The sequence below is a fragment of the Aptenodytes forsteri genome, unplaced genomic scaffold (genome assembly GCF_000699145.1).
Source record: "Aptenodytes forsteri isolate BGI_AS27 unplaced genomic scaffold, ASM69914v1 Scaffold151, whole genome shotgun sequence".
NCBI lineage: Eukaryota > Metazoa > Chordata > Aves > Sphenisciformes > Spheniscidae > Aptenodytes > Aptenodytes forsteri.
In genome coordinates this window covers 2,862,480-2,874,629 of record NW_008795939.1, presented here as the reverse complement: position 1 = coordinate 2,874,629, position 12,150 = coordinate 2,862,480, and the positions used below count along the sequence as shown (strand labels likewise).

At 36.5% G+C, this 12,150-nt stretch overlaps 1 protein-coding gene across 1 annotated transcript in view; it reads right to left on the bottom strand.

Annotated features, from left to right (window-relative positions):
- The window catches only part of PRUNE2 (prune homolog 2), a 124,690-nt gene extending 122,524 nt beyond the window's left edge, over positions 1–2,166 (bottom strand). The window contains exon 1 of the mRNA XM_019473644.1: positions 2,097–2,166. Within this exon, the coding sequence (XP_019329189.1) occupies positions 2,097–2,166 (70 nt within the window). The remainder of the gene's footprint in view (positions 1–2,096) is intronic.
- Between the last annotated feature and the right edge of the window lie 9,984 nt (positions 2,167–12,150).

The following is a 12,150-nucleotide window of genomic DNA, read 5'->3' as shown; positions in this document are numbered from 1 at the left end:
TGCACGTCTCTAACTCCTCTTGTTTATTCCCCATGCTACGTGCGTTTGCATAGAGGCATTTAAGTTGGGCCCCCGATGAAGCTGTCTTACTGGCTGGAGTTCCTTTGTGCTGCTAGATTAAGGTTTAATCTAGCTTTGTTTGCCTAGATTAAAGGTAAATTGTAAAATACATAAACACCAGATGCCTGGGATAAAATTAATTAAAGAAATGATGTGTCATTCTCAGATGACATATCAGTCAGGATAACTCAATTCAGATCAGACCTGCACAGATCAACATTCACTTATCATGCTCAAAGAAGAGATTTATAAACATTAAGCTACTTCTGCAATCTAGTAAGAGATCTTTTCCGATACTCTGATACTTACAGTGAAGAAACTCTCGTATCTGCCCAGTTTTGTTGTCTTTAATCACATAAAAGCATTAGCATGGCAACTGTATCTTTCTGCAACTGCAGACAAAAATACTTTTTATTGGTTCTTACCTGCATCAAACAGCTGATTCATTCAAACATACTGCATGTACTGGCAATCAGGTTTGCAAGAACTTTGGCTAGGACATATTACTACAGTGATTCATCAAATTACAATATCCCAGTCAAAAATGACATAATCTCTTCTTTTTTTCTTCTGTTAATACAGAAGCTGAAATGATCTTGCAAGAAAAGAAATACTGAAGACTTTTTCTAGTATAAACAGGAACCCCTACAAAACGCTCACTGTCTCAAGGCAAAAATTTTTGTTCTTTTCCCTCTCCTTCATACACCCCCCCACACACCTCACCCCCCAACAGACACATGCAGCCACACACAGCCTTGCTTTATGAGCCACTATTTTCTTTTTGCTTCAAATCTCACTGGATCTTCTGTCCTTCAACTGCAATGAAATCACTGCATTTTGCTGCATGGGGTGGGATAGTACTTGTCAAGGATAGCAGTTCTTTGACAGAGGAGCTATATGGCTCAACAGAAGCATATTAATAAAGAAGAAGCTGCAGAGTCACATAATAATAGAGAGTCAGATACAACGCTGAAAGCTTTTCTAACCTTGTGGCTGAAGCACTAACAAGGGAGCATGGCTGCACAGACATACTTAGCTTTCCTGGAGATGCATGGGGAAAAAGCCTAACTACGTGGAGCAAGGACAAGAGAGTAATAAATATTGCAACTGAGATTTTAAGTCATTTACTTACACGAGAGAGGATTTTTGTACCTACTCAGTAGCTTTGGAATTGTACCTCCAACCCAGAGGTACAATTTATTGAGTAGTCATTTTGGAGTACATCCTGAATTTGCCTTATAGTATCAGGCAGTTTTATACTTCTGTCAGCCTGAGGGCTTTTAAGTTGATAATCTTTCTCCGTTGTCAAAGAAATGGCTTTAAGCCAAGGCAAAGTTAATTTAATATTTTATCCAAAGTTCAATTTAGTTTAATATTTCATAAGTCTTTTCACAAGAAAGCTTTATACTGGCCTGGAAAAAAAAGATGGTCTCTTACCCTGATAAGTCTTTGTTTTCTCTTATTTTTGAGGACAGAAGAAAAACTATTATATTTTTCTGCCCCTGCAGTATCACATTTATCATGTACAGTATATAATATATATTGTAGTTTACTGTAATAGTTGTAAAATACATGGCTACACAGTGGATTCTTCCCTAAGGAACATAATTTAATAGAGAAAACTTCAAGTGTGCCATATTTTAATCATTACCTGTTGGATCTATATTGTACAATGTGTTGCTTTACTTATGGATCTAAAAAAAAAGCTTTTACAGCAAACACCAATCCCACCAGCAGAATAAAATCTAATAAAACAAAAGGGCAGTTTTCTAAATCCACACCATCTGCTTTTGTATGGGAGACACAGCCTTACAAAAAAGATAAAAGTGGAAGGGTCATAAAAATTCAATGCCACCCTCAGAAATGGTTGGATAGGCATAAAATATCACCTGATATTTTGTGTTGAATAAGATCTGATGACAAAAGACTATGACTAGTCCATAACAAAGACTAGGAAAAGGTCTTCGCACCTTAGTTGTCATGCATATAAAACTTACCTGGGGCCTAACCGATACACATATTTTACCCAGTCTTACCTGCACGCCCCTCTCCGATGGTGACTGCACTTCCCACAGGAGGTTGAACATAGTCTTGTTGAACAGGCATTATTGGTCTTCTGAAGTTAATACTTTAAAAGCCACATTTAAGAGTCAAGAGCTTGCTAAAGAGAGTTTTATTTAAAAATCCCATTTCCCAAAATCACACTGTTCCATAGAAGCATGCTGTTCCTTCAAAATTAATAATGGAAATGAGGCAGGTTAAATACCTGGCATGCCACCCAGGCAAGGAAGTCCTGTCCCTAGATTGTTCCTGGAATTTCCACAAAACAGGAGCTCTCTTTTCCAGTCATTTCTAATCAAGAATTGGCATGGTCAGTTATTGCTGCTGAGAATTGAGTTCAATATTTCTGCATTACGAACAGGCTCTGATTTGGCATTCTGCAGACAGACAAACTTCACACTGTTCAAGAAAGAATTCCTACCAACTGCAAACATCTACCCTCTTTTCACTTTTAATTAATTTTACAGAATATAACCGCATGCAAGTCTGCTCTGCCTGTTCGTGAAATACCTTCTAACTTATCACATACATTTAGTCACATTGTGAAAAATAAAAATGAATAATGATTTCTACATGCAATTTTCATTTGAAAAAGAATAGTTGGAGTAATCAAACAATGCAGTGGTGCCATTTAAATACCAAAAGAAGTACCACAGAATTAAAAACATCAATCAAAATCTTGTTGGCTCTCTTTAAAATTAGATTTATTCCATCAATTGATTTGACATTGATTTTCCACCATGTTTTATAAGCTTTACATGTTCACACTCTCTTGCTTCTCCAAATTTTTGCCTTTAGGGCCAACTTTTGAGACACTACTTCTACTGGATCATGGGGTGTAAGTATACGGTATACCCAATAGTACCCGGTTTTCAAAATGGATCATACGTGGGGTACATATACATGCCCATGTACGTTCACACACATTTTGGAAGCATGACTTTGGCACCACATGTTTTGATCCCAATTTTGTTGTTACATCAAGATAAACTCCCATTAAGTCAGATAGATATTAAATACGCTTTGTCTTAGGGAATTAAAGAAACCTAAGTTTTTATGATACAAGATTAACAAAGTGAGGAGGGGAAAAACTTATTTAAATGACCTTAGGCTCAGTAAAGGTATCACGTTGCTCTTCCTGCCAAGACAAAACAGGATATATTCTCGTATGGCTGAAAAAGGAAAATGTTCCCAGCAGAATGATTATTTAAGCTTGAATCAGCAGTACTTCAACAGCCTGTCAATAGGATTCTCTATCACAGAAGTTACTAAAATAAAAATCAAAGTTCCCCTCTTCCTTTTATGCTGCATTAACTCATTTGTTGTTCAAATTAATGTGTTCTATGAAGGATTAGTGCTCTCACCTAATAAATGAGTATCAGCAATACAGCATACAGCAATTCAGCTCTGCAAAAGAACACGTTATATTCGTATTCCGGGTTATCTTTAGTGTCTAAAGCCAGTCACAGCATATCTTTGAATTTTCAGCTAAGTTACACAACTCCTCTTCCCTCTCCCCCACTTGCCACTTAACATGCAAAGGTGAAACTGGGATGCCTGTCAGTTTACAGGACTTGATAGTATTCATCTCCTTTAGGAACTGTTTGGCTTACTACAGGATCAAGGTGTCCCTTGAGATATTAAAAACAAGTGAGTTAAAAGTAGGGAGCACGTTTACCTGAGGAGCAGAGTGCCCATGTCATATTAATTGCATCAGTTCTGTGGTGTGTCAGGAGGTGACTGCTACCAGTAACCCCCTACATCATACACTGCAGGAGCTGAATGAATTCTAGACAGCAAAGAGGAAGCCTGCCGGAATAAAAAGGTGATTTTTTTTTGTGAAGGCAAGGGAATTCAACTCAAATAATGCAGTTCATTTTCCTGCCTCTGTCACAGACTTAACATCTGACCTCAGAGTGTTTAAGAAGCTTAGCTGCTTCTCTAAAATGGTGGACGCAACTCTGCAACTGAGAATAAATTTACCGAGAGTTAGGAGGCACTTGCACTGTGCTGTACAGGAGCCTTTGGAGTTGAGCTTCATGTTCCTTAAGTCAGTGTAGCCCTTAGCTGATATGCACCAAGTTGAAAGTGAGCCAACAGCCCAGTAGAAATACCATTAGTGATTATATAATGAGACTGACTTTTCTGTGTTTCTATGGACAATATATAAGCAGGTTTTACTCTGTTCTTTCCTTTTTTTTTTAATTGTATCATCTTACAATCTCAATGTTTATTCTAAATTTTTATGTGCTATAAATGATATTTGTGACTACATTGCACTCAAATGCAAACATTATGCTAGCTACATTTTCACATTTTCATTTTATTTCAGATCTTCTGTGTAAACTTCTGTCTCCTCTTCATCATAAATGATATTTTAAATGATTCAAGACAAACACATAGTCCATGCTAACAATAAAATCATAGACACCATCTTCCCATCAGTGACTTATTGTGAAATGTATTACACACCTTCAGTTGAGAGAGAAAATCATAACCGGAAGAGATGATCAGGAGACTAAAGTCACTTTCAATTTTGCCTTTCTTGTTCAACAGGTATTCATCATACTATAATTCTAAAATGTCTTTAGCTTTTTACCCACTCTCTGGTAAGATTGCCTCAGAAAAGATGCAGGGGCAAAGGGTTAACTTTACTATTATTTTAGTCACTATTTCTTTTTGCACACTGAAAATCAGAAACCAATTAACAAGTCCTCCTTTATGCCTGCTGCAAACACCATTCCCCAAAAGAATTTTCCCAAAAGCCCTTTCTTATTATTGGTAGCTTCTTTTTCCATGATGGAATTCTATTTTTGTAACATGTTTAAGTCCAAGTGTCTTTGCAAGATATAGATGTTGGTTTGATTTGCTGCAGAAGCTGAGCACAGATTAAAAATTATCTTGCAGCACTGTGCTTGTTAGTGAAACGACAGTGCACTAAGAAATGAACACTCAGAATGAAACTCAATTTTACAAAAACAATCTATTTTTTTATTTGGGATGTTATGAGAATAGAAACATATGCTCCATTATGAAAAGGCACTGCCTTTCTACTCATACAGTAATTGGTTATGTCTATACTGTTTAGATCCTTGAATTGCCTTCACCATAATACTAATATGAGCCATATACGTATTTCATATAAGCAAGAGAAAATGCATAATCACATTCTTGTATTACTTTTAACATTCATATGCTTTTCAGTGTATGTCTAGTCACTAATAAACTTAGAATTTGTGCTGCTTTAATGTCTAATACTCTTTTTCACATGGATGACATTAAAACTGTAGAAATTTGGAAGTAATTTATTTAGTCAGTTAGGCTGGGTTCAGGCTAGGGACAGAAGGGATATGGTACCTCTTGAATCCATATGTAAAGGATGAAATCCATACATCATTAGTCTCTGTGTATGAAGTGATCCTTTTTCTCTCATCGTTTGGGCTGTGTCTGAGTTTCCAGTCTGCTCATGAAATCCAAAGAGGTCATTAATACAGTGACCCACTGAGCGCTTCCTGGAGCAGTCTGAAACCACTTTGGTTGATTTGTCTTAGCAAGAAATCCGATTCAGCTGTTCTCCGCCATGACACGCCCTTCCCCTCCAGCACAATCAAAAAGGCATAACCCAACACCTATGTCAATATTGTTGAACTCAAACCTTCAAACACGCTGAGATGACCGGGGTCTTCTCAGTCAATCATGTTCTCTTTTGGATTGTCTTCTGCCAGAGCAGAATCGGTGTAAAAATGTAGTGCTGATGTCTCCAAAGTCAGACACACGAGATTTGAGGGCTGATCCTGCATTCCATTTCATCAGCTAATGCCAGTGCATTTCTTCAGAAGTCAATAATCTTTGATGTATCATATATTTTGCCCTATCTGCATTCCACATTCCTACGCAAATTCCTCTTGTTGTGATGGCAAGCAGCCTCCACAGACCTTTCCAAATTGCTCTTAGGTGACAAAGTATGTTTCAGCATAAACATTACCCAAAACCTTTTCTGAATCAGACTCCCCCATCTATCCTTGAAGCATTAAGAAGGCATTCAAACATATTTCCTTGATACCATTTGGCTCACTGCAGATTTTTGCTGTGTTTTAAGCACACTATTGACTGCATTAAATAACCTCATAATCACATTTAAAGGCTTAGTGATCTAGTGCCACCAATGTACTAAAATATATGATAACAAATGCAGTCAGCATTTTCCATACCATATGCTTGTAAATGTTATTCTGCAGGGAACCAATTAAAACTATGGAAAATTTGGAACACAGACATATGGAACAAAACAAAGCAACTTATCTTGTCACCATGGTGCTTGCTCAGTACATTGATTAGGGAATGGTGATATTATAGGACAAACAAACGCCAATTTAATTAAAGTGTGCTGAAAGGCAATATACAGTAGCAATCTAAAACGTTCATTTTTGCTATGCTGATGTTAGTTTTCCATCTAATGAGATAGAATAGGTAAAATACACTCCTGTAAAAACAAAAATCCACAAATATTCCTATTTGAAGAAATGCAACAAGTCCTAATTTTTATTGAAAAATTTCCTCTTTTAACACTCAATGAGAAAAGGGTAGGAAACTGAAATGGAGTGTTTGGAAAAATCCACAAATATTCCTATTTGAAGAAATGCAACACTAGTCCTAATTTATTGAAAAATTTCCTCTTTTAACACTCAATGAGAAAAGGGTAGGAAACTGAAATGGAGTGTTTGGGTTTCAGGGAAAACATTTAAAATACTGCTAAGAATATAAGATTTTTTAGGAAAAAAAGTTTCAGCAGAGACTTATTTCTTAAATGTCTTTCTGTGAAAATGCAGTGCATCAGGGAAAACACCGAATCTAATCCTTGTATTTGTCCAGCGCAATTGACAATGGAAAAGTAGTAAAAGAACTGGAAGAAACAACAATCACTTTGAAAAAATATCCTCCAGAGGAAGCAAAAAGTTATCAGGAGATGGAATCATGATTAATTCCTATGCCTGGGGCAAGCTGGGAAAGATCTATAGGAGGGAACACACTCTGTGTTTCCCATTCCTTCTTGCACTTCAGAGTTCAGCACTGCAATAGTTAAAGTCCCACAAAGCACCACACCCAAAAAAAGAACCTAGAGATTACATATTTCGGGTAAGACTCCTGCCTTATTAGTCTTGTGTAGTGCCAATGACACCTTGAACTGTCATACAGATGATGATACTGCAAACAGTATTTATGGCAATGATTATTATTGCCCCTCCGAACCACAGCTCCATTTCACATTATTGTGTCTTGACATAGAACATACATGTACCTAAGCCATGTTTTAAATTTAATGCACTAGGACAACTGGTTCAGAAAAAAAAAGAACAAATTATGCTAATTCTGCTGGACATCACAGTAATGTTCCAGCACAACCAAGATCTGTCAAGAACCACAATACAATAAACACACCTTTCTCATATAGAGCTATAGCCAGATTGTCACTGTAGCTACCAAAAAAACCCCACCTTGAACAGAGGTGAGAGCTTCTGTAACGGTAAATAGCCTATTGATTGCACAGACAGTCTTTATCTGGCACAGCAGTTCAATTTCATCTCATAAAAGATATGCACAACCAAGATCTGTCAAGAACCACAATACAATAAACACACCTTTCTCATATAGAGCTATAGCCAGATTGTCACTGTAGCTACCAAAAAAACCCCACCTTGAACAGAGGTGAGAGCTTCTGTAACGGTAAATAGCCTATTGATTGCACAGACAGTCTTTATCTGGCACAGCAGTTCAATTTCATCTCATAAAAGATATGTTATATAGAGAAGAACCATAGAAACAGAGAGTATATAGTATTAAAGATGATCTTCATGGTGAGCATATCAACTATTGCTTTAAAAGTATGGAAAATAATAGACAAAATCATTTCAAGTATAATTACAAAGTAAATTGAAGCATTGTTTATATTATAAAGTTATAAAACAATTTCTTTAAAGATATGTTATGCCATTCATTTCTGTTAAAAAATTTCGTAAGCATTAACAGAATATGAGGACAAGGAATGCACCTAGAAGAGATTTTTTTTTAAGGTTTGGCTCCGTTTCATCCATTTTGATTAAGGTTTTCACAATGTATTATTTCAAATTTTATTAAGCACGAGGAAACAGTAGATATAAATTGACAAATTCACATATGAAGAGACACTAATGACTGATTAAGTAAAACATCCTCTTCAATGATATTTTTGCTGAATCCTCTCAGTTAACAGCAAAATGGGCAATTCATCATCCCTGGCAAATCTGCTGCCCTAGCTAATTCAAAAGACAACAAATGTTTTAGAAAAAAATATGGTAACAACAAACAAAATAAATTACATTAATATTTCAACTTTACCTTTCAATTGACAGATCAACAGTATCTTCTAGTTTTATATTTAACACACTATGATGTATTTTTAATCTATGGAAAACACTGGTAACTGTGTCCTCCCCCACATCGGGACTTGCTTGATTTTCCTCAACAGTCAAGCTCTTGGTGTTCAATTGAAGAGCATACTGTTAGGAAAAGCAGCATCCATTGATTTCTATGTCTGCTGTAGTTAAGAACAAAGGGTCCAAAGGTAAGGAGAGATACGTAAGCTAGCAAAGAACAATCTGCTTCCTCTCACGCTAATACCTTACTTCCACCAAATCAGGGAGCTCTAAACTTGTTTAAAGTGATTCTGAAGGTAAAAAAATCCGAGAGCACAACATCCCTCCTAGGTCACCTCTTGCACAGAGAGAAGTCCTTAAATCTCTGGGGGTGGGGGGGGAAAAACCCCAACCAACCAACATAAAAAAACCCACCAAAAAAACCCAAACCTAAGTACATAAAAGGGACCTATGCAAGCCAAAATATCTGATGCACAAGACTGATCACAGCAGCCAGACCCACACTTTTCTGCTGCTAACATCTGAGAACACTGGTAGGGCATTTAGAATTTGCTTGTAATTACACCCTACCTCAGTGGCTAGCAACACAACATACTCCATCACATGGATGTTTAGTATGTGCCAATAAGACAACTCCTGTGTTTCCAGCTATGAGAATGCTGGAACACATGAACTAAAATTCCTCTGTATTCCCAAGGTGTTAAAGATGTTGAAAAAAGGAATTCATCACCCTTGGAGATACTGACAAGTATCCAGTTAAACACTTGTCAGAACAGGAACAGTGGTAACGTTAGAAACTGGTGATGATTTCATGGCTTTGCAGTGTAAGGTCACTCTCTGTTCTCAATCTGACATTTCTTTAGCTTATTATTTCTGCTTAGTTAATTGCATAAATCGCAGCAGATCAGAGGACCATTACACAGCATTTTATGTAATATAAGCATTTTGCACTGAAAGAACAAGAGGAATAACTGTGTAGCTTTCTTTCCCTTATATGGGAAGCATGTGCTGCCCTTGTATTGTGGTTGAAAGGATATCTGTTCAGTTTTAATGGAATTAGGAAAGTCTGTTAAAAATAAACACGGCATAATTCTTTCCTTTCTTTTACCAGCTAAGTAGAACAATATTTTTTCTCAGGATCAGTCAAAAGACGATAAGGTACAATGGCAAGATATTTATACGCAGTAGTATTTGACCATTTAATCTCTGGCTCTAGATGGAGTTCATATGTATAAATACCAACATGTACTGGCCAATCCTGAATAAAAAAGCACATCAAGTCTTAAAAGAACATACTGACTGAAAAGAGATTTGAGATATTCCTCTACACGATTACTCAAACAGATTAGTAAGCTGTTTAAATTTATAAAAGGACCAACCCCCAGAGGCTTTGTGATTTGAGTCATCTCTTACAGGCACAGCAATATATGAGAAACAAATTTTGAGAATGAGGTCTACTTATAAAAATAGACTGTTATGGCTATCAGAGGAGAGCCATGTCCACTTGCTGAAGTCACATGAATATTGCATTCCTGTGATTTTAAAACCAGCCTTACAAATACATTGTAATGATTTCTGTCAAATTCGGGAACCAGGATGCTAATAATTATGGTAATTAGTGTCACAATTAGCATCAAAATAGAAAGTTTAATTCATTTTTTTTTTCTTTAAAAACAGTATATAAGATAGATAGATAGATAGCATAGTATATACATGTTTTAACAAGAGCATGACATAAAATACCTGTTTTGTTATGAATGGTATATTGTGAAGCATTCGGGCTGTGCAACATGCTTAAGTTAACATTAGCAAGAAAAACTTCAGTTTCTACTCTGCTAACATTTAGTCTGTGAAATCAATTAATGTGATACAAAGTGGTAGCTGTGCTTAACAATAAGAGGAAACTCAACTTAAAACGCCATTTAAAAATGCACGACATGGGGAAAGTTTGTAACACAGTTAAATGAAATCTACACCTAACTACTCCTCATGAATAGAATTCTCTTTCCAGGAATGCTTCAGCATAAAAAACATCATTCAGAGAATGTAGTAGAAAATATTTAAATGACAAAATCTCTTAATTAATATATAAGTCCTCAGAAAAAATTACAATCAGATTTGGAAGTCTGAATACTTTGCAAATAGCAGGACACAGAAGACAGGTATCATCCCTGTCTAAGCGCTTCCTTCATCCGTCATGGCTAAATGATACCAATAACATGACCCAAAAATTAAACTAGCAGAGACCCAGCATAAACATTCTGAAAGGCAAAGAGGGGAAAAAAAGAAAAAAGGCAAGACATTTCAGAAATTCTGTCCAAAGCAAACATAGCATATGGTATTGTTCCCAGATACGAAATATTATTGTTCCCAGACACAAAAGTGCTTTTTTTAACATCATGTAAGTGCAACTGATTCTCCAAACACCAGATCTGACATTAATACCAATTACAGCTCAAACTGAACCTCAAATTAAAGTTGCAGAAAGAGCATGAAGCTTAGCAGCTTTCTGGAACAGTATTAGTATGTTTCTCCTATTTCCTCCAAAATATCTTTGGTCTTGCCACACAGTGCTGAGCTGTGCTACTTACTCGATTTCTTATTACTGATCTCGGTAAAGATACTTTGCCCTTTCTTCAAACTTTACTGTACAAATTATAATTTAGCCAAGCTCCCATCTCCAAATTACCAAAAGTATTGACTTAACTTTTCACTCCTAAATGTCTTTTACTATTTTAAAATATTCCTACATTTTATGTTTTTGAGAATTTACACATTTCTATGAAGAAAATAAACTAAATTTAAATGTCTGTGATGGGATGAGGTTACAGTAACCTCGATGGAGCACGGTTTTATTTTACCATCAAAAGGTAAGACTCTCAAATTACAGATGCAGTAGTGCCCAAAGGTATGAACTTCGGACACTTTACATGTCGGGGGTTGGTGTGTGCACATACATATTCATGTAGGCATGCTGGCTATGTTCAGTAGGACAGAGTATCTGCATATCCTCCTATTTAATAACCTGGAATATAAGAGAACTACTTCTACGTAAGTTTAAATATGAGGAATACCTGCTTAGGAATTATTACTCCACATAGAAGTTGTGCACAGAGAGGGATCCTATTTTCCATCCCCACCTCAAAGATTGTATGGTCAGTCCTTCGCATGTTTGCTCCAGTTCTCCTCACTACCAGCACTGCAGAACCAGAACTAATTACACCCAATTCCATTCCCATCCGTCTACTGGTTTCCTGGTACAGCAGCTATGCAGGCCTGAGGACAGGGACAAAAAAGGTATCGCACCTGACCTACTGAGCACATTTACCTTATGGACTATCATTAGCTAAAAAAACCACATTGCACTGATGTTCTGTGTCTTCCTTTTTCTCCCCACTGATAGTAAGTCCAATTCAAGGATTTGGCACTAATCTCTGTAATTAAAGAGCAGATGATAAAGAGCTAAAATCAGACTTGTTGATTCTTTCCTCCAGGGACACTTCAAAAGATACACTTACAAAAGATGTGTTTTAAGAGATAGAGACTAGACAGCTTTAGTATTAGGTGCTGGATGACAGACCACCCTGTCAAAAATAGAAGTAACATTGTGGCTCAG